This window comes from Anarhichas minor, unplaced genomic scaffold (assembly GCF_050575085.1).
Source record: "Anarhichas minor isolate MPS153535 unplaced genomic scaffold, ASM5057508v1 ptg000074l, whole genome shotgun sequence".
Taxonomy (NCBI): Eukaryota; Metazoa; Chordata; class Actinopteri; order Perciformes; family Anarhichadidae; genus Anarhichas; species Anarhichas minor.
The window spans coordinates 2,743,175-2,770,901 of record NW_027466520.1 but is presented as its reverse complement, the minus strand read 5'-3'; the positions used below and the strand labels follow the sequence as shown (position 1 = coordinate 2,770,901).

At 41.4% G+C, this 27,727-nt stretch overlaps 1 protein-coding gene across 1 annotated transcript in view; it reads left to right on the top strand.

Moving 5' to 3' along the window:
* The window catches only part of cnksr2a (connector enhancer of kinase suppressor of Ras 2a), a 41,203-nt gene extending 18,375 nt beyond the window's left edge, over positions 1–22,828 (top strand). Inside the window, exons 6-24 of the mRNA XM_076080468.1 lie at positions 1,621–1,740; positions 2,847–2,906; positions 3,218–3,286; positions 4,391–4,537; positions 5,731–5,843; positions 5,933–6,087; positions 7,002–7,091; positions 9,105–9,319; positions 11,103–11,154; positions 13,759–13,934; positions 15,114–15,187; positions 15,295–15,366; positions 16,138–16,205; positions 16,361–16,458; positions 17,013–17,231; positions 17,567–17,708; positions 18,276–18,500; positions 19,134–19,321; positions 22,631–22,828. Of these exons, the coding sequence (XP_075936583.1) occupies positions 1,621–1,740; positions 2,847–2,906; positions 3,218–3,286; positions 4,391–4,537; positions 5,731–5,843; positions 5,933–6,087; positions 7,002–7,091; positions 9,105–9,319; positions 11,103–11,154; positions 13,759–13,934; positions 15,114–15,187; positions 15,295–15,366; positions 16,138–16,205; positions 16,361–16,458; positions 17,013–17,231; positions 17,567–17,708; positions 18,276–18,500; positions 19,134–19,321; positions 22,631–22,828 (2,481 nt within the window). The remainder of the gene's footprint in view (positions 1–1,620; positions 1,741–2,846; positions 2,907–3,217; positions 3,287–4,390; positions 4,538–5,730; positions 5,844–5,932; positions 6,088–7,001; positions 7,092–9,104; positions 9,320–11,102; positions 11,155–13,758; positions 13,935–15,113; positions 15,188–15,294; positions 15,367–16,137; positions 16,206–16,360; positions 16,459–17,012; positions 17,232–17,566; positions 17,709–18,275; positions 18,501–19,133; positions 19,322–22,630) is intronic.
* The last annotated feature ends 4,899 nt before the right edge of the window (positions 22,829–27,727 follow it).

Sequence of the window (27,727 nt, the reverse complement as noted above, 5' to 3'; positions counted from 1 at the left end):
ACGCTAGCTGCTTTCAGTCTTCATGCTAAGCTAGGCTAACCGCCTCCCGGCTCGATCGCCACACTCACTGCTGAATCCACACAAGATCAGCAGAATGCAAAGAAAATGAAAAACCTCCACATATTCCGACTTGGGAACATTAACACGCTACTTGTCGTCACATAATTCAAATTGTCTAAATTAGCTACTTTTGCGTATTCGGATCGCTTTGTTAGCCGATTACAAGCAGACAGTGCAAAAAGTTTAAATCAGCTGAATCGATTGTTTTAGTGTGGATTTTATTTGGCTGTAACTCCTAGTGATCACAGCTTCACAGTTTATTGACACTCCCCGACATTATTCTCACTAAGTTGGACACGTCGTCACTCTCAGACTCGGAAAAACAAGTTGCAGGCTGACAGTGGCTGCTCGTAATTATGATTTAGATGTTATCACTGAGGCATGAGAATGGTATCGATCTTCTTGTTGAACTTATGGCAAGATGGCAAATTAACCCATTTCCCAAAATGTTAATTCCTTTAAAAGATAAGTTAAATCAAATTACACAAACACATTTTATAGCTGTGCTGCTAGTTTTTTGCACAAAACACATTTTAGATATTCAACACTGACATTTTAGCCTCCAAGCCACATCTTGAAAAATTCTCCTTCCAGAAAAGAAATGTCTGTGTTACACTGCATCAGTGTAATTAACCATTTGCACAGCAGTCATTTTGACTTGTCAAACACATGTGTTACTAATACAATCACTAATTGCTGCATTGCTTTGCGGAGCCATTGTTAATGTCATTAGTTCCACTTGTCCTGCTGTCTGCTGTGAAAGAGGTCTATGACTCTGACTCCTCTGGTGCTGTGGTGCTAGAAAAGGCAGTCCAGATTCAGGTTGGGCCAAAGTTATTCACCAAAATGTCATCTTTAAATATGTGAAGATTGGAAGAGAATTAAAATTGGTGATGCTCATGGAGCAAAAATCCCAAATATCTTGAGTTCATTGAGACTTAATGTGTGTTTTAAATGTTTCTTTAAACAGTTTGGGAGGCAAAATACGCTGTCAGTGTTTTTTTAAAAATTCTAACAGCTTTCTACCCGGGAAATGGTCCGTAAACTCGACAGCATGTTGAGTAGATTCTTCTTTCTGCTTGTTTAATTCGCTGAAGGCACCACACATTAAATTCGCCTCCAGTACATTGGTGTGGAGGCAGGCGAGTAAAACCAAAAATATCTGCAAAGCTAAAGATGCTAGTTAAGGCAAGTGAGAAAAATATGTTCTGTTTTTGTAATGTAGGTGAACTGACCCTTTAATAAAGCACTACAGGAAGCTCCAGAAATGAACAATAGCATTATGTTAATAGTGGCAGCCTCTAGTACGGAGCCACTGTATTTAGATTAGGAGACATAAGTTTATTTTCTCAGTAAAGTCGAAGAGAAATCCTCTAATAATGAAACAAAAGCTGCAGTTTGTTTTTGACAAACAAAAGCTGCAGGTTGTTCATCTTTGTCTTTTGTTCTCAGCTCTGTTTTCTTACTAAATCGCCGCTGCTGAACCTCTTTTTTCTTTTTTTTTTAAAGCTCTTTGTGTTGTTGCTTGTCCGCTTACATTTTCTTATTCTTCTCTGGTAGTGCAAGACTCTGTCGGAGGTGTGTGAGCACATTGTGTGTGTGTCATCCGACCCGCTGGTTTCTCAGTCAGCCCACCTCGAACTGGTTCACCTCACCAACATCAAACCCTCCGAAGGCCTGGTAATGACTCTCTGTGTGTGTGTGTGTGTGTGTGAACTGTCATCCTCCGTTTTGTTTGTGTGCATGTTGGTATTTCAGGTTATATTTATCTGTATTTTGCAAATCATTCTATGTGTATAATAGCATGATTTTGTGTGTTTATTGTACTTAAAGGAGCCTATAACAATTATCTTTCTTAAAGGTTCAATACAACTTCCCTTTCTTACTCTCTCCTACTTTTTCTGTAAACAATGTGATTACATGTGTGAGAGTGAGGCTGTGTGTGTGATTCTGTAAAGTTTTAATCACATCCACACATAATGCAGCTGTGGCAGAATCCCCACAAACGAAAAGCGCGGACAACATTTCCTCTTGTAAACATAGAAGCAACAAACCAAACAAACACATTTCATGGTTTGGGACTGAATTTTAGTGCCTGATAAAGGTGTTATTGCTTCAACTTAAGACTTATAACACTGTCAGATAGAGATTAGCCGGTTCCAATTTGGATCGGGTTCCCGGTTGGCAAGATATAGATGTGTTAAGCTCCGCCGCTAACAAATCTCATATCAAACCCAAAGAGCAATGGGAACCATGTAGGTAGCAGCTTTTCATTTTTAACTGTGGCTGTCGCTGGTTAAAATGACAGACATCACTGACAGCATATTACATCAGCTGCAGCTAATTAATGCTAATTCAGTAAAGTGTGGCTGTTAATGTGCCCTCTGCAGCTGCTGCATGTTTTCAGCCAAAGATTGTTTGTGACCTCACGTCAGTTAAATTTGGTCTCGTGTCAACATTTGAATCTGAACTATTTGCACAAGTATTTAAGGACAGAAGGCTACAGCTGTTCAATTAATGTGTCAGATATTTTTTTGTTAACATTTCATATATTCTGCTGCTCACCTGTTCAGGTTGTAGGTGCAGGATGTGAAAGTGAATTATGCTGCCAATAAAAACTGTCGTGTTTCTGGCTTCTCGGCCAACTGACGGGGAAAAGACATATTTGAGTTTTTAAGCTTCAAGTTAGTTGCTATTGTTGAAAGATAAACCTAAAGGACTCAGAAAAGTGTAATACTGTATCTACAGAGCTAAACAAACGCCTCTTCCTTCCCTCTGTCCTTCAGGGAATGTACATCAAATCAACCTACGACGGCCTCCACGTGATCACAGGAACCACTGAAGGGGTAAGTTTCTCATAAACTACAGCCAAGCAGTTAGTTTCATCTGTAATAAAAACAACTACGCTCCACAAACAACTCTGAAGTGTATTTCCCATCCCGCCCCGGGGCGTTGAATATTATAGAAAAACTATTCTTACTCTACAGAACTGACGCCATCTGGATCCATAACGGCGTATCAGATTCCATAGTGAAGCCTCTGCAATGCTTTCCTTCCGCAGTGTGTCGAAGTTTGTCGGACAACTCAACCGCTCTGGAACTCGGATCAATGAACTCGGATCAATTCATAGTCGTCTGTTTCTCTTCTGTCTGTGTAGTCTCCAGCTGACCGCTGTAAGAAGATCCATGCAGGAGATGAAGTCATACAAGTCAATCACCAGACTGTGGTGGGTTTAGTATTGTGTGTCTGTGTGTGTTTTGTTTGAAAGTGGACTCAAATCTATTTTTATTGACATAAAGAGTGATTTCTTAACTGGATAACTACATGGGTTAAATGCATGTTAAAGGACCATTCCTTCTTTTTAAAACCTGTATATCCACATATATAACAAAGAAATTCAACCTACATGAAAAAAAACATTTGTCAAATGATCATATTATGATTTTAATGACGCCTGTTTTTCGGATGGCTGCTATAATGAATATTTTTACTATAACAATGGATTAAATGACAATGTTTAATGCGAAAGGGGTCGCTCATAATGATGAATTCAAAAATATTGTTGCCTGTTTTAGTGTATTTCAGCTAATTGTTTCATTTCTTTAAGGCCACAACTTCCCTGTTTTGGCTCAATCGCTCTCATACTGCAGCTACATTTCTTTAAGCTCTTTTCAGTAAGATATAGCTCTGCAATTATGGGTCTTGAATTTTTGTGGTAGGGCGACCCGTCTGTTTACATCTTTCTGTAGATTGTGCCCTCGCTTTTCCAAGGAGCAAATGCACACAGCATGCATGGCAATTAGCGTAATCAGATCCTTCAACCTTCTCCGCACCTCCTCTTGAATTATGATCAGATCTAGGGTCAGTCCGGGAAATGCAATTAAGATAGCGTGTCTGCCTTATTGAGAAAGCATTTCTCTCCATCATAGCACAAATGGTCCAAGAAAAATAACTGTGAAAAACAAGAAAAACATGGTTCTGGTGAGCGTGAAGCAGCCATTTTTTATTTTTGTGTATTGTTTTTGTTCACAAATGTCCTAAAAATACAAGGTTTTGGCATGGTTTTGTGGAAACAGTGGCTAAAAAAGAAGATGTTTACATGATAAGATGCATTTTTTTTTGAGGGCAGGTTACATCACATGAAAGCTCTATAGATAGACTTACCACCTCCACACCCACTTGCCACGCACAGAAGGCTCAACAAGACCCAATCACGACGTGGAAAGAATTCAAACTACGGGCAGAATATAAATACAATGCTGGGACTGTTTTGGTCATTATCCAGATGATGATAACTGGACGCTTTGACCCTGTCCTCTCCCGTCCTCAGGTGGGCTGGCAGTTGCGTAACCTGGTCGGCTCGCTGAGGGCCGATAAAGGCGTCGTGTCCCTGACCCTGAAGAAGCGTCCACAGAGCACGCTGAGCTCCGCCCCTGCTCTGCTGAAGAACATGCGCTGGAAACCCCTCGCTCTGCAGGTGGGACCAGCTCTACCTTTAATAGACTTTATTAAAGCGCTGCGCCGGCCCACATAGCTCCCCACAGCATTCCCACTCCCTGTAGGACCACAGCCGAAGCGTGTAAATGGGTCAGGAAACTGTGCCTAAACATAGTTTTTGTTTGCCAACTGAAACACACGGGAATGAATGGGAAGGGAAAATTGATGGCACCCTCCACCCACATTCCCAGTGCGCCCGCAATTATGAAATGTATCTCCCTAATTAACACTGATTATATTCACAATAAGGAGGAAACACAGAGGAAATCAGTTTTTCTCTGCCCTTCCATCTCTGTTTTGTTTCGTGTGACCACTTTAGTCATGTCTCTTAAAGGACTTCTTTTGGCTTTTTACAACTTTTTGTAAACCCGGTCTCCTAGAAACTACTTTTATTTTTAATATACTTCGAAGCAAATGTAAAACCTGCCTCTGAATATGTTTCTTTTCTCAGTCATGTTCTTGTACCAAACTGATAGCAGCTAGTCACCTTGCACGGCAGCTAGATTCATGCGGAAATCCAACTTGCCAGGCTTCAAGTAATGCATGTGTGTCTGGTAAGCCAGAGAAAGAACCAATCAGCCTCCAGTGAGGAGCTACAGGCAGCCTAGGGCGTGGCTTAGGTGTGTGCGAGATGACTGTTTGTTCTAAAAAAAACAATGGCGGCTCCTAAAGAGGTTAGCGTAGATGCTGTAATAGCATCTGTTAAAAGAAGAGCAAAGTACTGCACTGGAGGATTTTTTCGATTGAAAATATGTTTTTGCTCTTCACCCGACTGGCTTCGGTAATAGTTTGATTGACAGATGGTTCATCCAGTCACCTGCCAAGTATTTCTTTTAGAAATAGCCCTTTTCCAGACAATTTGGTGGCTTCTCAGATGGTTCGGTGTAACAAACCATCTGGCGGGTCGGGTTACTTGTTTATTCAAAGTTTATCAGTATTGGAACGTGGTGCTTCTCCGAATTGCATCAAATTTGACACTGCACGTCATTGGGTCACAAGCAATACCCGCCGAGTGTAAATTAGATTGGATGAACGGTTGGTGGGATATGTGAATGAAACACATACAGACAGACGGAGATTCCTTGCTTTGTAGTTAGATGGCAATTATCACTCCCTCCAGGAAATACATGTTACTGATGGATTTATTCCTCCTTCAACACCACCTTTCTGCAGCCAACCAGAAGCCCGGGCAGCATTTCGGCCACACCCTCAGGCACGCCCACCAAGAGCTCCGCCATCCAGGACCTCTACATCCCCCCTCCACCCGCTGAGCCATACACACCCAGGTACGGTGTTTTTCTCAGAGCATAATACCGGGGACCGCTCTGACTTTGATGATTGTTTGCCGGTAAATCATCCTCTGCTGTTGCTATAGAGATGAGACAGGAACCTTGCCAGGAGATGAGGGTGGGCGCAACCACGGTGGCGTCAGCGTTGCCAAGCGCTCTGAGTCACCAAACTCCTTCCTGGATCAAGAGTCTCACCGGCGAGAAGAGGAGGAGCCCATGTACTGCACCACACCGACATATGGTACGTTCCAGTGATGGGGAAAAACAGTTCAATCTCATTCCGCTGCATTAAAGCTCTTCAGAAAATAATCACGAGGCTGTGAATCCACCTGCCTGCCCGAGGCGATTAATAAACGTTTTAGAAAGTGAGGGAGCTGAACTGGGCTGTACTCAATAGTGTGATTTATTCACAGCATTGACATTCAAATTCTAAATCAACATGTGAATGTGAAGTTTTTTGCATGTCTCTTCATTCTGTTTGAAGTCTGTATTTCTGCTCAGCTGCAGATAAAGATTAGGGTGCACTAATATTATAATATATTAATATTATTGTGCTATTTGTAGAATTAGATTTCAGTGGTAGCGGCATTGGATTGTTGCCAACTCATTCAAACATTTCCAATAACTCCAGAGCGTTGGAAAGACCAAAAGTCAAAATGTATTAAAAGAAGAGATAGATGCGAAATATTCTGCTTCAATCTATGTTTGTTGGCGTTCAACCTTTCAAAAACAGAATTTTTGTCTGTTTTATGTATATATATATATATATATATATATATGTATATACTGTATATATATCCTGGAATAATAAAGTTTAAATAAAGATAAAATAACACATTTTCACTGTGGTCAAGAAACAGTTTGCTCTCTTTCTTGCTGCACACAAAGGGAAGCATTTACCGACGAGTTATATTCCTTAAAGAAAGAAAAAGATAAATTAATTTTATCAGATGAATCACTTTATTCAAATCTTTAGGGTTTTAGGGTGATGACGTCATAAAATATGACGGCAGCCATCAAGGCTTCATTCAGAAAACCTCAGAAGAACTTTGAATGAAAAAAAAAATGACATTGCAAGAACCCTAATTTCCACATATCGGAGTATTAAAAACTCTTAAGGAGAGTATTAAGTTCTGTAATCGTGTGTACTTGTAGGCAGGCTGAGGCCCATCTCCATGCCTGTGGAGTGTAACTGGGTGGGCGACTATGAAGATCCAGCCAAGCTTAACAGAGAAAGCCGCAGAGGTGAGTGCCGGCGTGTGGCGTGCATATGTATGTGTGTGTGTGTGTGAGAGTGTTAGATTCAGTTAAATGTTCCCGTCTCTCTGTATTACGGAGACATCAGTGTGTGGAGATCAATGTGCCTCCGTCCCTTTTTCCTCTAATTCTCCCTGTGATTAGCATCACAGAGGAAACAAGAGGGGATGAGAAGGAAAGGAGGAGGGGAAAAAAGGAAAGGTAGACAGTCGGTACAAAGAGCAGAGGAAATGAAAGGCAGAGCTATGAAGGGAGGAAGAATGAAAAGAGAGACGTGAGGAGGTGGAGGAGGGAGAAACAAAACAAAAAAAAAAGGACTATTCTCCCTGAACTCCACCTGAATCACTCACGCAGTTGCCATGGCGACGCTGACAGCAGCTCTTTCTCGGAGTCTCACTTTCCTCTGGCCGCTGCCTAGCAACCAGGGGAGGACAGGGTGAGGAGAGAGAGAGAGAGAGAGAGAGAGGGAAAGAAGGAGAGAGAGGGAGAGAGAGAGAAGTAGTGAGACCTGAGTTTCCTCCCCCGGTGGGAGAGCTGAAGAGGAAGTTGGACGAGAGTCTTACTGCCAGTGAACCAGAATACACAGATTCACTCACACATGCATGAACTTGTTCTTCTTCTCACAGCAGCATCGTTGTCACACTACAACACGCGGTGGGGAATATGGATCCATCACCTTTGTCTTAATCAAGTCTCACTTTCATACAATACGATAACATCTCCTCGTCATCGGTTATTCAAACAAGTATTTATCTTCTGGCGAGTAACATTTTGTGATCAAAAGCGCAGCAAAACCTCTCCATCTGTTTATGTTTATTAACCTCTGAAGCGCCGATGTACCAATGCAGACATTAGCTATAAGCTAGCTAGCAGCTAGCCCCAGTTTCTGCCTCTTGTGTACTGTATTTGCATGCATTCAAATCACAGAGGAAACCATCAGTTTCTCTAAACGTTTGAAGAACCAAGAAGGACAATTTAAAACACTTCGACGACCAAAATGCATTGTGTGTAACTTTGAGGCCTGAAAATATGTTGAGTAAAACATTTGGAAACATTTCCAAAGGATAATATTTTAAATTGTGCATCGTTTACGTACACGTTTGCTTGCTAGCAGTCTTCTTCTTCACTGCCTTTGCCGGTGCATTGCTATGTTTTTTGGACCTATACCCACCAGCAACTGCCAACAAGTGGAATTGCATGAAACTGACGGCAGGATGTATTTCATCGCCTGTGTGTTTCGGGTGCAGGCCGCTGCATCATTGTGAGCGTTCTACAAACACAACGGGGATCCACTGGGTACCTTTAATGGAGTGTAGTCATACAGTCTAAACTGGGATAAATGTCTTCACGTCAAAGGGGACTCGACTGGAAAGATCACCTTTTAGTAACGTCAACCCAATAGTTTTAATTGCCTAAATATAGACCATGGAGGTGCAGAGAATGCTCATATGAATCTTCTTTTGTAACATTTGCATGCATGATTTTGGAGGGCAATGATAAAATACCTTTTTGTTGTTCAGATAGAAACAATAGTCAGATTTTTACCACTGAATTCTGTGTTAAATCAGCACCAGTCAGCCCGATGGTGGCGCTGAAACTAAAACTCAGAAAACACGTGGTGCACTTTCCAGTTTAGATTTGATCACATCTGAAGGCTTTTACAGATTCATCTGCTGTGTTCTCATATTTTAAGAATAACTGATTAGCTCTATAATGCTGCTTTGATTAAAGGTCAACAAATTATTTTTCATCTCAAACACTACTGGCTTAATTTAAATCAATCTTTGAGTAATGTGACATTTTGTCACCGTGTTTTCTTTGTATAATAAGTGTATAATTAACCTACTGAAGCAGCACTGATGAAGAACATAGAACAGAATATAAAACCAAAAATTTGGGCTCATAAGCAACAAGTAAAAATTCTAACGCACCATTGATTGTGAAGTTGATATATTTGGACATTTGCTTATGTTGTGCTGATTTGATTGGATGATTCCCCAGAGGCGACACTGATGCGTTACGTGGGACTGTCCGGCGTGGACGAGAGGACCGGCTCTGAAGACTACTCCTCCCACACGGCTCGTCCGGGGAAACGGACCAATGAGACGGCCAAACGCGCCAAGAGGCGGAGCCACCACAGCCAAAGCCCCTCCCACTACGTCCTCCAGACAAATCAGAGGGATTCTCCACCGAGAGACCCCGCCTCCATTTATCACGTCAGTCTCCTATTTGATCTTTTTCATTACATATGTGTATTATTTACAGCAGGGCCAAGGATTAAATAAACAATATTTAAAATACTAATTAGTGAGCTAGCAGTTTCCCCCTGTTTCCAGTCTTTAAGCTAAGCTAAGCTAACCAGCTGCACCTTCATATTTACTGTATGGACGTGAGGGTGGCATCGACCTTCTCTTCTGAGTCTTGGCAATAACTGTATTTTCCCAAAATGTCAAACTATTTTCTTTAAAAGAACGTCAACAGCACAACAATGAGCTCGTAGCAACAAATATTTTGCCAACATTTGATAAAGAAAGAGCACTACCAGCACTGGAAAGGTGACAAATACAGCTCATTCTCCAGTAAGTTGCAGATCAGCTGCTTCAAGATTGCATTATGTAGTTAAATACATTACATCAAACAAGGTTATGGAACTCCTCTGACTTCCCCCTCAGTTGCCTCCTCATATTAACAACAAGTTAAATGAGGTAACACTCCTCTCTCTGATTTGTTTTGATGCAGCCACGACTCAAACGTTTGAGCTTTTACTCCTGATGAAAAAGCGCCGTAGTGAAAAGTCTGAGCGAACGCTGACTCGTTATTACCCCCCCTGTCTCTTTCATGACATCTGTCCGCCCCGCTTGTCCGTCTGAGCTCGGCGCTCTCAGGTCCAGACAGTCCGTTTGGCCGGCGGTGACCTCATACGTCTTGATGGCATCTCTTTGGAAATGAAATGTGTTTACAGTGTGCCGCGATGGCAGATGGCGTGTCAGTGGGTGTGGGCGGGCCCATGTGATCTGTCTCGCTGAGCGTGGGGCTGCGAGTGGCCGAGCTCCAGACTCGGACATGCGTAATATTGTGACATCAGAGCTGATCTGACCTGTCGGGAGAGGTCACACCTCAAATATGCTGGCACAGGGTTGAATGTTATAGAGCAGTGGTTTAACGGGACAGTTGAAGGGACAGGTGCGTCAAAACACCTTCTTCTTGAAGTCAAAACTCAGTCAAATCTGAACACGCAGACATGAACACATATACTTTAATTCAGTGGGACTTGCACCTTCCGAGGATATCATTATCTTCGTCGATGTCCGTCACGATTCCATAAACCTGCTTAGAATACAGGAAAAAGATGCTCCTTATAACTCCAGGTCTGGCCTGAGAATCATCACGTTTGTAGGTGTTCTTCAGTATAAAAGTACTCCAGTGATACTTGTCTGTACACTCATGGGTACTTTGCAAACAGGAGCTGCTAATGGCTAATCCTGCACACTTTTAACGCATTATCTTTAACATTAATAGTGCCGTTTAACCAAAATGTGACCAAATAGAAGTTAAAAAAGTAGCCCATACTCACAGGGAAACCCCTCTTTTAGATGTTTGTCCTTTATGTGTTGCTTGCTGAAAATGTTCTGTTTAATCCCAGAGCCCCCCCCCCCCTGAGCTCTATTCTCTCTCATTTCCTCCCATCACCTGGATGTCCTATTGTGCCGCCCCTCCCTTCCCGTCCCTTTGTTCTATGTTTAGAGGTGTGAGAGTTGCTGAAGTCCTTTCGTGAGGTCGACTTTTCCACCCCGACACGAGGGCATGTCTCTGCGAGAAAGAGATAATGAGGGAAAGTTTCTTCTGCCTCCTCTCGTCTGCTCGCTAACATCTGTCATCTTTTATATCCCGGGATTCTTTGTGGTAAACAAAGGCCACTGATTCATCCTGACAGCCTGCTCTCTCCCTCCCTATCTCACCCTCCCTCCTCCTCTTGTCGTCTTTCCTACCCTCTCTCAGACATACCAACAGTCCTCCTCTCTGCAGTCAAAGAACAGGAAGAAGAATAGAGGTAAGCAGAGAAGCCTGTTCAGGTTGCTATTTTTTGTGTGTGTGAGCGGCCGTCACACTCCAACACTTGCTCCTCGTTCACTCTCTCAGGGACGCCGAGCTAATGGACGCTGCAGTGCCAAAATGTGAGAGTAGCTTCAGTTGAACCAATTATCTTAAGAACACTTCATTTTACGGGTCTCTAATCTTCTAATAATTTCCTAAAAAGTTTCAGCGAAAAAAACATGGATTTCGGCACCAATTACAGACAAAATTCAGACACTTTAATTGGTTTTACCGTGTTTACAAGCAGAAGCAGAGGAATTTCCATTAAATAACAGGCTTCATATTAACCCAAATAAATACTCATTCATTATTGTTTCGTCATTGGAAACATAATTCTCCGTTATGTGCTTGAGCTGTAGACAAATTTCCCATCCAGACATAATTTAAGAAAATAGAATATTCTGCTTTGCATAATAATTTGAGTTACTTTTAGTGCAGAAGCCATTAATATGCAAATGTTGTTCATTTCATCACAGCAAGAAGTTTCTCACTTCAATGAAAAGTCAATTTGTAACCACTTAATATTTTTGCATGTGTCGCTGACCTGCTGTGCATTTACTAACAGACACTTGTGATTGTGACTAATTGAACATTACTTTTTAGAAATGCATTGAACACAGTAGCTGGATTCTCTCTCATATTTAGCCCCAAAATACAAAGTTCCTTCCCATGAATTTGTGTAACTGTTTACATAACACCGCCTCGCAAGGAAACTATAGAAAACTATTAGAGCTGTACAAATACATGCTTCATTTTATTTTATTTTTGTAGACAGAGAGGGGATTTTCTTCTGTCTTTCCATGTAGGTTTGTCTTTCGCTAATATTTTCATTTTAGTTGACTATATACAGAGCTGTTCTACAGACCTTTTAGTCCCAGTATGAGGCTGGAAATATGGCGAATATTTTCTTATTACTTACATTTTTACCTAATCATTTTGTTTGAGATTTATTGCCAGGATGAGGCTTGCAAATACTGATTATTATATATAATTTATGTTTTTTTTTAAACTCATTTATTAGTCATGTTGATCTATTAGATTTCCCACCAGAGTGACAAATATCTACAACGCTTTAAGGTGTCCAACCAACCACCCAAAACCTGAACAAATCAATATATATTTATACAAAACAGAGTAGTGAATATGCATATTTTGTTTAATTACTCTGGTGAGTAATGGATAGAAACTTCACTGACTGCAGCGATCTATATCCCACAAGTTAGGAGTTTATACCTCTGGAGCTGTCAAATTATTAACTTCTCCACAACCGAATAATTTCACAGTCAGGAAGAAATATATATTTTTTCTCACATTTCGGTGCAGCGGCCGCTGTATTTGCATTTCAACACATCGTGCTCATTTCACATATTTCCAGACAGGACTGCTGGCGAGGCAGCTTTCCATATGTTTGCTGTATATGGTACATCTATTCCAGTTCATTTAACTCTTTGTGTTACTCTGAAGATGAAAACTACGTTCACACCGATTTCTTTTGACCATGGTTCAGATAATCGGTATCTTTTATGTTTAATCAGAGCAAGTGTTTATCAAAACGATAAACCACTAAAACCTTCTGCTTCCTCTCTGTCCTCTCTCCAACTCTATCGGTTTCTTTGCCTCTCTGACCGAAGCTCTTTTTTCTTCCTTCACCACACTAACGAGGATCAACATGTTTGAAGTGATTTTTCTTTCGCCCGTTTCACCATCTGCCAACGCGAGAAGCTCCGAAAGCTTTAGCTCCATCTGCACTTTTTCGGGCAACAGCTTTGTTTGTTTACAGATATTAAACCAAAGTTTGAATATGAATGTGATGATAATGATTTATAGACTGATTTAAATGCTCAGTGTAGTGTTCTTATCAAACAAGTAATTGAATATTAGTTACTCCTGCTGGTCCTTGGCTGAGGCAGTGCTGAAACCTAGAAATGAAATTGGTGATGGTATCAGACCTTTAGTTCCTGCACAGGAATTAAATTGAAAATAAAATAAACTTTTGTACATTTTGAAGATGTATAGTTTCCGCTATATCAGAGAACATAACTTATTCATTATCTGCAGAGTCTCTCTAGACCTCAACCCTTTTCACACTACGTGTTTGAGCTTTAGTTTCCTCGTGCGGTAGAGAGTTGTTTCCTTTACAGATATACTGTACGCTGCATTTTCCACTGCCGCAGAAATGAATGGAAAATTGAATTGCATTCCCCTTCAAAGTAGAAAGACTTTTGATACAGCACAGTAAAAGTTTCTCGGCGGCCCTCGACCGGGAGCCAAGTTTCCCCCGGTAATCTCTAATGAGGAGACTGTTGTGAACAACGTTACAGGGCTTCTATGCCAGAAGCAAAAGGCAATTTTGTATGAAACACCTCTTACCCTACTGCAGTGCAGCAGCGTTCTGTCAAGTCCAGGGACTGAACTGTTGCCAAGAATAATTGCGACATTAGGATTTGGCATTTTGCGAATGCTTTTATTCACACTATACTGTGTGAGAGAGCTCTCTTTCAGTGCTCTGGTTTTTATATTCTCGCTGCCCGTCTTCATGTTTCCCTTCGTTTCGTTCCAGGACGGAGTTTGGCCTCCCTGAGTCGGAGGCGTGTTTCCTGCAAGGCGCTGGGCAGAGGAGACTGCGAGGGCTGGCTGTGGAGAAAGAGAGATGCCAAGGGTTACTTTTCCCAGAAATGGAAGAAGTACTGGTTTGTTCTGAAGGACAACTGCTTGTACTGGTACATCAATGAGGAGGTGAGTCTGTTTTTATACGTGTCCTCCTCTTACCTGAACTGTTGTTGACACTAAGATATATTTGTTGTGGAATATATGTCCTTCGGTGAAAGAAAGTATCTGAAACAAAGAGGCAATGATGAAATGTGTCATAGCCTGTGCTTGCTGTATCTCAATAAGAGCTATGCAAGTTTTTGAAATAGTTATGTCGGTGCTCTGTGACAAAGACAAAGGGAGAGAACATTGTGCAGAAGTTACCGTGAAGTCCAACTTTATGATTGAATATTACAGCTCAAGGATGAGACAGGAAGACTTTACCTTGGAGAAGTAGCAAAAGGAGATATTAGCCGGATTTCAGCTTAAATTTGTGTTAAGTATTGAGTATCAGACCTTCATGGTTTTTAGCCGTGCTAGCGGCAAAGGTTAATGATCATTTTGGTTCAGACTGAGATATCTCAGCAACTATATAATGGATTGCCCTGAAATCTATTTAAAGTATCCACAGTAGTTAGAAGATGAATCCTAATGACTTTGGTGATCCCCTGACTTTTTCGCTATCGCCACCGTGGCATTAACATTTGTGATTTTTAGTGAGTTTAGGTCAAAAATTCAGCTTTTTTAAACCAAATACCTGCAAAACTAACAGCGTTCACATCAGCCACAGCTGGGTATTCTGTGTTTAGTGCTAATTAGCAAATGTTAGCATGCTAACACACTATAACTAAGATGGTCAGCATTGTCTTTGTGAGCAAGTTAGCATTTAGCTCAAAAAGTAGAGCAGCTAGCGTGGTTTTAGGCTCTTTGTCTTGTCAGACACAAACACAAACACAAAATAAGTGATATCTATTGTAACTACAGCCTCACAAGCCGACAGGCAGGTTGGACCAGATGTAGAGCCCTGTGCAGTCATTAAAATGGCTGTTTCAGTGTTTGCTTTCACTCAGACTCAGAGACAATGGTTTGAAATGATTTATGTAAAAATTTCATTAGTTTGGAAAGCGGTAGGAAGCAAATGTACGTTGTTTTGAGCGAGTCCTCGTTTCCCTGAATATCTACAACAGAGGTGGCAATTGCAAAGTTAGCACGACCCATTTGTGGGAAATAAACCACATCAAAATAACCTGGAATCATCCGTTGACATTTTCCTCTAGCCTTCCCCATTAGCTTATTATTTCTTCTTTCATCTCTCCTCCGGTTCAGGATGAGAAGGCGGAGGGTTTCGTCAGTCTTCCAGAGTTTAAGATCGACCGGGCTAGTGAATGTCGCAAGAAGTAGTAAGTCCATGATGGAAACTCTTGCATATTTATGTGTTTATGCTTTATGTGCAGTTCACATACGCTTATGTCTGAATTGAACTAACTCCCCCCCCATGTCTCTCCAGTGCTTTCAAAGCATGTCACCCCAAGGTCAAGAGTTTCTACTTCGCAGCAGATGGAGTGGATGACATGAACAGGTAAAGCAGCATGTGCTAAACACGGATGGAGGTTACGCAGAGGGGCAAACTCCACGCTGGGTGGCAAGAGTGCAGCTTCCTGTTTACGATCCCCAAAGCACAAGACAAGTGTGTTTTCCATTTGATGATGAAAGGAAAGACTGTTTTTTATTTGCACATTATTTATACGTGTATGAAAAACATAATTTGCAAGACACATTTCCTTTGAGACTCCAGTTCTGAAATCTGACATAGATCATGTCAAAGTGAAAATAATAAAAGATGCTGATTACACAAACAAGATATAATGTGTTAATTAGTGAGCGGCAGCGTATATATGGGCCAAAAGAAATCCGGGAAGGGAGTTAATATAAAAAACAGAAATCTACGAGAAAAAGACTTGGATATTCTCTGAGATTGAAGTGATACACTTCCAGGACAAAACTGATATGAAACATTTATGAGAAAGAAATTGAAGTCATATATTTGCGAGAAAAATTCTCAGAGACTCTGAATACTTGAGGTGACTACATACGGACCAGAAAGAGTTTTGCTTTTGTCAGACAGGAAAGACAGATTCTGTTACTTCTCGCTGTTGCCAGTCTCGCTGTTAAGCTAAGCTAAGCTAAAGTAGTCGTCTCCTGGCTTGATAGATATGAGATATGGTGTCGATTTTCTCATCTGACGCTCCGTAAGAAAGCAAATAAGCGAACTATTACTAAACGGATGTTTTTTGTGATATTGTAATATAGACATGATTCACTGTAGCTGGATGTTCCTCCTTTCTGTCAGATGGCTGAGTCGTCTCAACATGGCCACTGTGGGCTACGCAGAGCGAGAGAGGATACGCCAGGAGCAGGGTGAGGGTTCGCTCAGTGACTCGCTCACAGGCATGATGGTGTCTTTAAGTACCCCACCCTCTAATACTCCTCTTCCCATTGCATTTATGCTTGTATGGTATTCCCAGAGTGAGAGAGATGGTGTTTCTGACTGCCTGTGTGTGGGTTTCCTGCAGATTACTGGAGTGAGAGTGAGCATGAGGATGACACCACCTCCAGCCCCAAACAGGACAGTCCCCCACCTCCATATGATACCTACCCACGGCCTCCATCAGTGAGTCACGCACACACACACACACACACACACGCGACTGTATTACACACTCATATAAAGTACATGCTGTACTTGAAGGCAATAATCACGCTCAGTGCTCCTCCGCAGTCCATTTTAACAGTTAAAGTTATTGCTAATTTAGCCTACAGGGAGTGGTGGGGCCAGATTTAGTATAATTGACGCTATAATTGGCCCACCCGCTGCTTTGCTCTACATTAAATGTCTCGTATTTTTTTAGCCTAAATGAAAAATGAAAAAAACTAAAACAACAGCAGCAATACAGCAGTGTTTTATTTCATATAATCACACAGGGGAGATAATAATATTTTAACATGCTTGTAATAAAGCATCTTTGGTCTTTGCCTTTTTCCACAAACACTCATTACTACCTTTGTCTTTGTCTCTTTCTTTCTCACTCGCACACTTATTCGATCATCACCTTGCCTCCTCGCCGGGTCCAATCCTTTTCTCAAGTGTGATATCACAATTGAATGAGACCCGGCGATCAATTGAGGTCTGCCACATCTTAACCTCTCTCATTTTCCGTCCGTCAGATGAGTGCCTATTTGGAAGGCCGGACCACTCGACTGTCTTCCACGGAGACATCTCGTTCCCGCTCCTCCCAGGAGGACTTCCTCTGCGGCGATGCCCCCGCGGTGGCCGCAGAGCCGCAGTACCATCCTGGTCCTCTCGGGGGCGGCACCATGCACAGCGGGCGGAAACCAGGGGGCAGCAGCAGCAGCGACGTGCAGTACAGATGTGATGCTATAGAGGTGCGTGTCCGTCTGTCCGAAGCCTGATATCTCAACAACTAAAGGCCTGATTGACATTAATTTTGCTGTGATTGTCCCCAGACAATTAACACAATTTGTATTAACTATTGTTAACTAATTAAGTAATATTATTATAGTGAACAATGATTGCACTGACATACAATAAACAATCATTTTACTGAAGAAAAGTCACCACGATCAACTGGGGACTCGTGGATTATTTTGCTCTTTTAAGCCTCACCTTTCGTCGATCGGAAAGTTCTCCAGAACATATAACACATATAAAATCCTAGAAAATATTACTGACAGGTACTGTCCGTTTTTGTTTCCTGTAGTACCGATCCAGTCCTGCAGGGGGCAGCAGTGAGACGGGGTCTCCGGGCCGTTCCTCCTCGTCTCAGAGACGTTCCTGGCAGGACCTGATTGAGACGCCGCTGACTGAGGCTGGACTGCACTACCTGCAGACTGGACCGCTAGGTAACACATTGACACACCAGACGCTTCATGGATCCAACCAGCTGATGAACATCTAATCTTTCAATTAAATGCTTTAATTGATTCCCTCTCATGTGTTGCCATTATATTCAGGTCACATCCGATTTTTCCCAAAAAATAAATACTGTGTAATGTTTAACAACCTTTACCACAGCACTAATATATATATATATATATATATAAGCTCCTTGAGATGCACCATCTTTAGGCACAAATATATGGACATAAAAAGACATACATATACATAGATAATAGTAGTTAATCCAAATGACACACAGTAACATTAACAAGGACACACGTCAGAGCTCTCCCACAATCCCAAAGCACACACACTGTATCTCTGTTACAAGAGCACAAAATAGACGAGACATGAAACAAATGAACACGGCCAGACTGTCAGTAAATAATACGTTGAAGAGGTTTTAGGCTGGATATTGAATCTCTTTAGTTGTTTTCTTTATGTCCCGTATAAAAACGAGGGATCTAGTTAATATTCGCTTATTTCAATTGAGCAGAACTGTTTGTTATTCCTTGTTCTCTGCGTGACAGAGGACGCCGTCTTTGCTGAGCCCGGTCCGGGCGGTGGGACGATGATGGCCGGAGCCGTTTACACGCTCCCCGCACAGAGGAATGTCCCGCTGCCCATGGCCATGCAGAGGCTGATTCCTATGGCAACCCAGGGAGGGAAACCCCGCAGCTTCACACTGCCGCGAGACAGCAACCTACACACACTGCTCACGCCCCCTGCGAAAGAACAACAGCAAACACACAATGGTGAGTCCAAGCGGGAGCACCAGAGAGTACATGTAGGGATGTATTGTGGGGGGTGAGCGGACGTCAAGCGAGAGCAGAAGAGGAGAAAATATGTCTGACACTGAGTGACAGCCACTAGAGACCGAATAAAAGATTATTTTAAGGTGAAGACGTTGACGTCAGTGCATGTGCCAGAATTAAAAAAACGCTCTCAGGCAGACACACTTCCATTTAAAATCATCATCGGTATCGAGTAGGGTGACACGGTAATACGCTGAGCCTCACTAATGAGGCTAATGAGACAATACTGTACTGGTAGTCAAGGTGAGCCAGCGGCGTACAGAGAGGAAAACCGAAATAGTAAACAACTAAGTATAATAATCATGTGAATTCTTATATAATTAGTCGAGCAAAAAAAAAAAACAAAGGAGAGAGGACAGCCCTGAGGCAGAAGGGAAAGAGACAGGAGGATCTCATTATTATAATACAAGTCATTATAGTGGTGAGGTGTGTGCTGCTGTCCTCCAGTGGTTGAGATAAAAACTCAATCTGATCTGATTTTTGACAGCCCTTTTAAATCATCTGTTGAACGGACGAGGCTTTAAATCAACGTTAACACGTGCGATTCTGTTTCCCTCCCTCGACTGCGTGAAGGCGGCAGCGAGGGCGCTTCCCTGGGCGACCTGTTCCGTGCGTGCGAGCAGAGCGGGGTGTGTCCTCTGGGTCGCGGGTCGGACGCCAAAGGTCAGTCAGAGTGCAGGCAGTCGTTCCTCCGGCGGGCCGCCGACCCTCAGCTCAACGATCGTCTGCACCGCCTCCGCATACTGACCTCCACGCTCAAGGTTGGTCTGCACACGTGCAGGAAATATGTAGGCATAAATGTACACAAGTGAGCACATTTACATAGATTATCATGCATACATAAATTACATTTTCATTCCTTTTTTGAGACGTTTTACAGATTTTTTTAGATTTCAAATAAACCTTTTTTTTGGTTTAAGATTTGTTTTATATTAAAGTTATAATCCTTAAGATGTCCATCCTGGTGGTATCTGCACGTACTCCAGCAAACACTTATTGAGCAGCTATACTTTGTCAGAAATATCACAGAAGAGCAACTGGTGTTTTTACTGTTTACAGTGCAGCCAAACAAACTCCAGTTGTTTTAATAAAGAAGTCGGTGGAGCACCTGGAGCTCTTCACCTCACAGCTCACTTTCGCTGCTCCTGCAAAATTTAAAACCGATCTGTTGTTGAAAAAATGCTAAAAACATTTTGTTTTCTGCAAATGCTGAATAAAAAAAAAAACAGCAGGCTGTGATTTGCTAGTTGAAAACTTTGAATGTGAAGTAGCAGCAGGAGACGTTTGCTTTGCTTTAGCAGTGACTTAATACAGCTATGATACGTCTGTAGGAGGCTGAGCGGTAAACAGTGAAGCTGTTGTCAATGAGATAATATTCCTCTGTGTGTGAAGGCAATCTGAATCCAACACTGGAACAATTTAGAGACTGAACGTCACAACATTTAATGGCCAAACAGGAGTCCATTTCAGAAAAATCTTAAGGATTGTAACTTTAAATTGGAATGAACTTCATATCTCACTCATATCTCACCGTTTTGTTGCAATTCTTGCAGAAGAAAATGATGCAATTGATCCCTTCTCTTTGTTCACACGCTGTTTTTTTCACCCCTTCAATTGAGAAGTTTTCTTTTGGGTTTTCTCATTCAACTTAGACTGAAAGTATTACCTTCGTCATAGTGTATTTTTCTTGGCATGCATTTATACACAAATGCACAAAAACCACATTCAATGTGAGCGGGGTGAAATGGATGAAACGATACTATCTCCATGTGCATTTTTAGCTGTTATACACCATGATTTTCTAACCCTGATGTACACATTTACACACACACACACACACACACACACACGCTGTCTCTGTCTGGTTAGTTTCAGTGCTGTCATTTGTCCCAGTCTGTCTCTTCGGTTCTGGTTTGAGAACTTTGTCAAGCAGCCATCTGTGGCTTTATGCTATAAGCTCAGTGGTACTGTTTCTGGGCTGGGTGCCTGTGAATGGCTCTTTTTCTGTGGCTGTTTTCTTTTTTTTGTGTCTGTAGAGTTTGCATCTTTGTTGCTTCCTGCTTGTACGTGGGCGGGGTTCTTTGTTGCTTGTGCGTGTAGCTACGGTAGCTTTTTTTGCGAGGGTCCGTGGCTTTGGTTGCACGTGTCTGCCGGTGCAGGCTGGGTGGAGGAGCTTACATGTTTGTTCCCTGTCTGGCGTCTCTTAAAGGAATACACCAAGTGTTTTTGGGGGGTATTTTGGATGAACTGTACTGTCGAATAATGAGAGCCCTCAGTAGACACCAAAGTCATCCATGTGACCCTGGCAGACCCAGAACTGCACCAGGTTGTATTTGAGTGATTAGCAGCGACTCATCCGATGTGGTTGCTGTGGAAAAAACAAAAGCGTATTTTCCACGTGTCTTTTATTTGTCAAAATTAACAGCTTAAATAACAAGCTAAATCTAGTGGTGGAAAGTAACTTAATACATTTACTTAAGTACAGATTTGAGGTACGACGTATTTTATTTTTGCTTCTACTCCACTACATTTCAGAAGGAAAATGTTTTATATATTTACCGCTTTATGGCCTTTACACACTTGGAGCGTGACAAATAAACAACACAAAAAAGCGGAATCCTCGCCTGCGAATATATTTTCTAAATCTGTTAATACTGGCAGTGATGCAAAACACTTCTATAGAAAGGTTTGAGTAGATTCGTGCAGACAGAGGACCAATTACCAGGAAGTAAATTGTTGTATTGTCGAAGCTAGTATAAGATATTCTATTGAGTTTCATTTTGCAAAAATGCTCTGAGAGAATTTGAGTTCCCGCAGTTACGCAGTGTATGTGTCTAGGGCTTTTATTGTGAAAGGAAAGAACAGAAGGAGTTGATCCTGTCTGCGCTGCCTGCCTGTGCCTTAGACCTGCATTACTTCTAATGTCCAGCAGGGGGCGACTCCTCTGGTTACAGAAAGAAGTCTGATTGTATAAAAGTCTATGAGAAAATGACTCTACTTCTCTCTTGATTTATTACCTCAGTAAACATTGTAAACATGAGTTTATGGTCTCAATCTCTAGTTTCAAGTCTTCTTCAATACAGCATGTTCACAGCATGTTCATTTAGTAAATTATGGTTCATTTAGAGTCAAATAGACCATAAAGCAGAGTGTGCTTTAGGGCGGGGCTACCTTGTGATTGACGGGTCTCTTCCACGACGTTGTCTGGTCAGGGAGTTTTCCGTGATTTTGTCTTACAACTTTAACCTTTTCACAGTGTGTTTTCACTTCATGAAAGTTAATTGTAAAATCTTTGTCACCTAAAAATGACTTTAACATTGTGAACTCGAGGCGTAGTACACAAACCAACGGTCGACGGCACGGTGACCACGTCCAGTGTAAGTTTTGAATATGTCCGCTCTGCACAACGTGATTGGTCGATGCTTTTAATCGCAGTGCGAAAGCTCAGAAAAATCATAATTCTTCCGAAAAAAATGACTTGCTGCGCAATATTTGCTTTCTGTGTGAAAGTTAAAAAATGTTATGCCGTGCAAATTAATCACGCGGAAAACAAACGTCCCTGGTGTGTAAAGGTCTTTAATTACTTAACAAATTATGATTTGACAGAGCTCATACAACAGTTATAAATTGCCCAACATTAAGCAGCTGAGATAATTAGCCGATTAATCAGTTATTCCATTGACAGAAAATTAACTGGCAGCTATTTTGATAATCCCAAACCCAAGTACTATTCTAATTAATGGCTGATGTCTAAAAACAACAACATTAATACATGATTAATCATTATCAATATCAATTGTGACAACTTTGTAACCCTTTACGAAAGCTTCCTTACTGAACATGTAGCATTAGAGGAGCTGTGGAAGTAAAACTAATAATGTACCAAGAACAACTGGATGGTCTTAGTGTAACTAATGTGAACTCTCCCCCAGAACTTAGTGTATCCCGTTAAGTGTGTGTTTTGCTTCACGTGTGTCTGCGTTTCAAAGGTTTAGTGGTCTAAAATTATGAATCTAAAAAAGTGCACCCTCCCCCCCTCTCCCTCCTGTGTTTGTGCATCCCCCCCATAGGACAGGGAGGGGGAGCTAGCGCTGATTGACAGGCTGCTGGCCAATCCCCAGCTGTCGTCGGCAGAGTTCCAGGAGTGGAAACGAGCCTATCAGGAGCTGTTCTCTCAGGAGCCAGACTCGACCGCTGACTCAGACCCCGGCCCGCCCCTCACCCCCTCGCTCTCTCACACGCACTCCTACATCGAGACCCACGTCTGACGAGTCCAACACACACACACACCAAACACACACTCATGCTTGAGTTGCTCTCATCTCCTGATTCTGGAAAGAGTTGAACAAACAGCATCGGACGTTTTTTGACGCATCGGGGGTTTGCGATCAGCGACGGGCTTTAGGGACAGCTTGGCTCCACATCCCGATACGCTTTCGGCAGCCGCGGGGTTCAAGTGCACCATGACAGCTTTTCTGAGGAGACGCCTGTGTGGCCCTCGTGTCACATCAATCTACGTGCTGATTGGTTATGCCACTCCAGCTGGCTCAGGGGCGGACGATTAACTGATCCTTCAGTATTACATGTCAGCTTTCGTGCTCTTTTAAAGTGCTTACTTTGGACGACTTTCATCAGTTTGTTCCTCCTGACGTGGACGAAGACCTCAGAGTCGTATCTTCACGAGCCGCCATTGTGCCACAGTGTTTCATCCTGCTTGTTGTGCCATGTTTATACCGACTGCACAGTGTCTCATAGACGTACATTGTATTCTATCAAGCCTTATACTTGATGATATTTTCTGTACAGTGTGTGTTACAGCAAAGAACAATTAGCAGACTTTTTGTTTGTTCTGGTTTGGTAGAAGTACGTACAGTACTGTGCTGGGCTGGCTGGACCTGAATCATGCACACTCGCCTCCTGGAATAAGACGCCTTTAAAGGAAAAGTCCACCCTAAAAACACTTTTTAACAGTATTCTTGCACAAAACAGCTTCCCTCTCATGCTGTCGCTTCATTTTCACTGTCAGTATGACTTCACCTCCAGCGAGACCCGTCCTAGAATATAATCATTGATATCGATCAGCTGCCTCTATTAGAGCTCATTAATTAAATTCGAGACCTAAATGTTTCCTTTCAATCACAATCACTTTGGCGGAAACATGAAACATCTTCAGTTCGATTTTTATAATGCATGACATTTTATTATTGTTTTATGCAAATTACATGTCCATAAAAAACAGCTTATGGTCAAACAAAGCCTTTTATATCTGCATAGAGAAACTGTAATATCTTTGATTGCATTCCCTAATCTTATGGATAGGTCACATTTCTTTCACATATGTCTTATGAAAATACTTTACGTGCACATATGTACATTAAAAGAGTTCATGTAGTCCATAACGGTCACGAAGAAATCCATTTTTTAAACTAGAAGGACATTCGGATATGCTCCAAATTTGAACGGGATCTACCATCGCCCATGTTACACCCTTCCACCAAAAAGAAAATCAAGCCAGTAGTTTTCCTGTTATCCTGCTAACCAACAAACACACCAACAAAACAAACCGAAAAAAGGAACTTGGAGAGTTCAGACCTTGTAGTTTTTTCCGTAATCATGCTCACAAACAGACAAACAAACCCAACAGAGGTAACCAGTGTCAGAGAAGGACAAGATCAACCGTCCTTTTTCTGTGTAAAAATACAAAATGCTAAATTGTAATTTTGTACTCAACTGAATGCATTATTTGTACCAATGCATCCTGTACCTGTCCTATAACAAAGAGTCTGTTGAGGTTAAATTAGCCAAATGTTGCCACTAAATAATTGACGATTATTTTTTTTCAAATCTCAATCTGGTGTTTTGAAGTTTTAAAAGGCAAATTACTGCCACTTCTGGAGTGCGGACGACATGTTATACATAAAGGAAATACCTTCAACGGGGGCAGACCGCCGTCTTGTTATTTGCTTCTGAACCTGTTTTAATTCGTCTTTTTGATTTTCCGTGGCTTTAACGGTCAACCTCCCTTTAAAGGCTTTGAACACCCACTCTGATTTTTTTCAGTTAATCTGGTGGATTAGACCTCTTCTCAGTGTGGGCGTGACCGTATTTGATTGTCATCTTCCTGAGTTTCCCCTTACAGCTTTGCTGCTACAGTTAGGACGGGACACATTACACCTCTATCATTCTTATTGGTAGATTCGTGAGCTTGTGAATTCCCATCAAAGCTCCAGCCCACCTTCAACCTAAACAGAGGTCTAATCAAGTGAAAACACATGAGTGGGTGTTCAGAGGCTTTAGCACTTGAAAACAATAAGGATTGTTTCGGTCCTCATAGAAAAGAAATCTCTAATTAAAGTAATAAGCAGGGAAAATCATCAAATATCTCCTGAAACTTATATCATAATAACTGTGTAAAAGTTTTCTAAGAGTGGATTCTTCCTCAGAGACCGTTTGGCTCTCTGTATCCTGCATGCATCGTGGAGAATACGAGGAAACATTTGCATAGGAATTGAAATATGGATCTAATAAAAAAAATATTAGTTTGTTATTTGTACGCTGCTGCCAAATGGCTTCAGAGACGCTGCACACAACTATGCGCAATCGTGCACATAGATACACAAAGACCTGCACGCACGCCAATAAACACACACATCACACAGTTTGAATGCTCTTTCTATGCTGCTGCCCGTGGTTGGTTGTAGTAGCATGTCTGTATTGTAGATAAACACAGTATTCCTTTTCTGTTTTTGTGTTTGAAATCTCTAGATACGGTAGATCTCTCTTTATAGAGTGCAAACTAAGTGTCTTGGATAATGTTCTCTAATTATATCAGGTTATTTTTGGGGACCGTTGAGTAAAGATTGTTTAATGTCCAATCTATAAATGATGGTAAAATAATAAGTATTTATTTATCATTCTACATGTTGCTGTCGGAACGAGAAGAGTGGATAAATAAAGTGTGGTCATTTGGATTGAGGTGTATTTGTGGTTTGTTTTCGCTGCGGTGGACGGTGAGAAGGAGGATGTGATGAGCGCCGGTAACAGCTGCTGTACCGTCGCTGTCAACAAGGGACAAAGAGAGAGAGAGTCCATGACAAACCAGCGGAGATCCTCTGGTTTAGAAACTCAACTCTGCTCCTTTTCCCAGTTGACCAATTATATTCCCTGCCACCTCATACCTACTATCACAGCTGAGCGAGAGCTACAACGACTCTCCTGCAGTACAACTCATCTGAAACCATTTCAGATGAGACCAACTGACTATAGCCGTGATTCCATTCCCATATTTTATTCACATTTTTTGCAGTATCGCATTAAAAACGCTGTATTGAAACGGCAAAATTTCCAAAATTCGCTTAAAATGTTTAGCTAACAATATTTCATTGTAGCTCACAAACATTCATGAATAATGAACTCAAGCAGGTTACGTAGCTATTATTCACAAATCATGCAAATGATTTCCTGCAAATGCATTTTTTTACGCTGCACCTACTACTTTGTCCATTTGGTTGTCAGTACAGATGGAAAACAAGAACATAAGACTAACACCATCGATGTCCTCGGTTTGCTTTTATTTCTATATCTATCTTATAGAAAACTTAAATAATTCATCGCTTGTAAATAGACAGGAATATCACATGCATTGAACTTTCGTCTTCCATAAAATATTCAGCTTAGCTTTGCTGTTGTTCCTCCTCCACCTTCACCTTATATCCTTCTTCTCTGTTCCCTCTTATGTGGCGATAGCCTCCTCCGCAGCCTGGCTCAACCTCCTCCCGAAAACACATTTGTTAAGGACTTACCTTCGTCCTACTAAATCTCCTTACCTCTCATCTACTTGTTCTCAAAATCCCCTTTATCTCCCTTGGCTCTTGATTTATTCCTCCTCTTGGAACATTGTCACAATCGGTCATAGCAATATTGACAAAACACCTTATATATCACTTCATACTAGAGGTTGGTTGTTATTAGCTCTTGATGAATGTATCCGCTAGATACTTAAAAGTAGAGATGATAAAATGACAAAGCCAAAGAGTTAAATTGCACTTTTTTCTTTCCAACAATCGATCAGATCAGTGAGTGATTGGACTTGGACATGCACTCGAAAAACAAAAACAAAAACACAATCAAATGCCCCTTTTTAACAGGTCTTGACATGTTTTTTTCTTTTTAAATGAATCATTCAACCTCTTAGGATCTATGCTTATTTACCTCCTCACCAAGAGTTCATGTGTATATCTCTGCCACTCAAAAGAAGCAAAAGTTTGTTAGCTTAGCTCAGTAGCAAACTAAACTAAAAAATGGGAAACAGCTAGCTTGTCATAAGGGAAAAAATGTATCCAAACACCTCATTAATAAACAGGTTTTATGTTTGTTTAATCCGTACACAAAACTGAATTGTTAAAAAGACAAGTTCTGGTTTTACGGGAGGTCACATCTATGCAAAGCGCTAACCGTCTCCTGGTTAATCATATTTAGCCTGCAGACATGAGATGTGGTGAGGATCTTACTCATCTAACTCTGATAAGAGAAAGTGTACATCCTTAAATGTCAAACTCCTATATGTAGTGAAAGAGTAGCTTAGCTTAGCATAAAGACTTGAAGCAGGGGGAAATAGCTAGCATATGACCAAAAGTAACAAATCAGCATAGAAACAACTCTAAAGCTCATAACACGATCTTGATTGTTTTATCAAAATGTTTTACAAAAGGTTAAAATGTCTAACTACTCCTATAAGATGTGGACGAGCAGCTTAGCTTAGGTCAAGGACCAGTAAGATGAGAACAACTCATGATATATGTATTTTGTATCATCTATACAAAAACCAAAGTGTTAAAATCCTGCTAAGCTAATAATGCTAAGCTAATTGTCTTCTGGTTTTACCTTGTTATTAGATTGTTATCAATCGTATTGTCTAATTCTCAGTGTGAAAGAATGCCTATTCCCCAAAATGTCAAACGGTTTCTGTAAGTAGTAATCGAGTAAGAACATTTCACTTGTTTTATTGTTATTTTTCTAAATATCCTGTGATAGTACACATCTGTTCTCCTCTAGTGAGACAAGACTAGAGATTGTGGTTTCAGTGCCTTATAAATGTATTAACGTTGTGTAAAACGTGTGCTCAGTTCTCATCATTTTGAGACTATGTTGCAACTAAAAGTGAAATT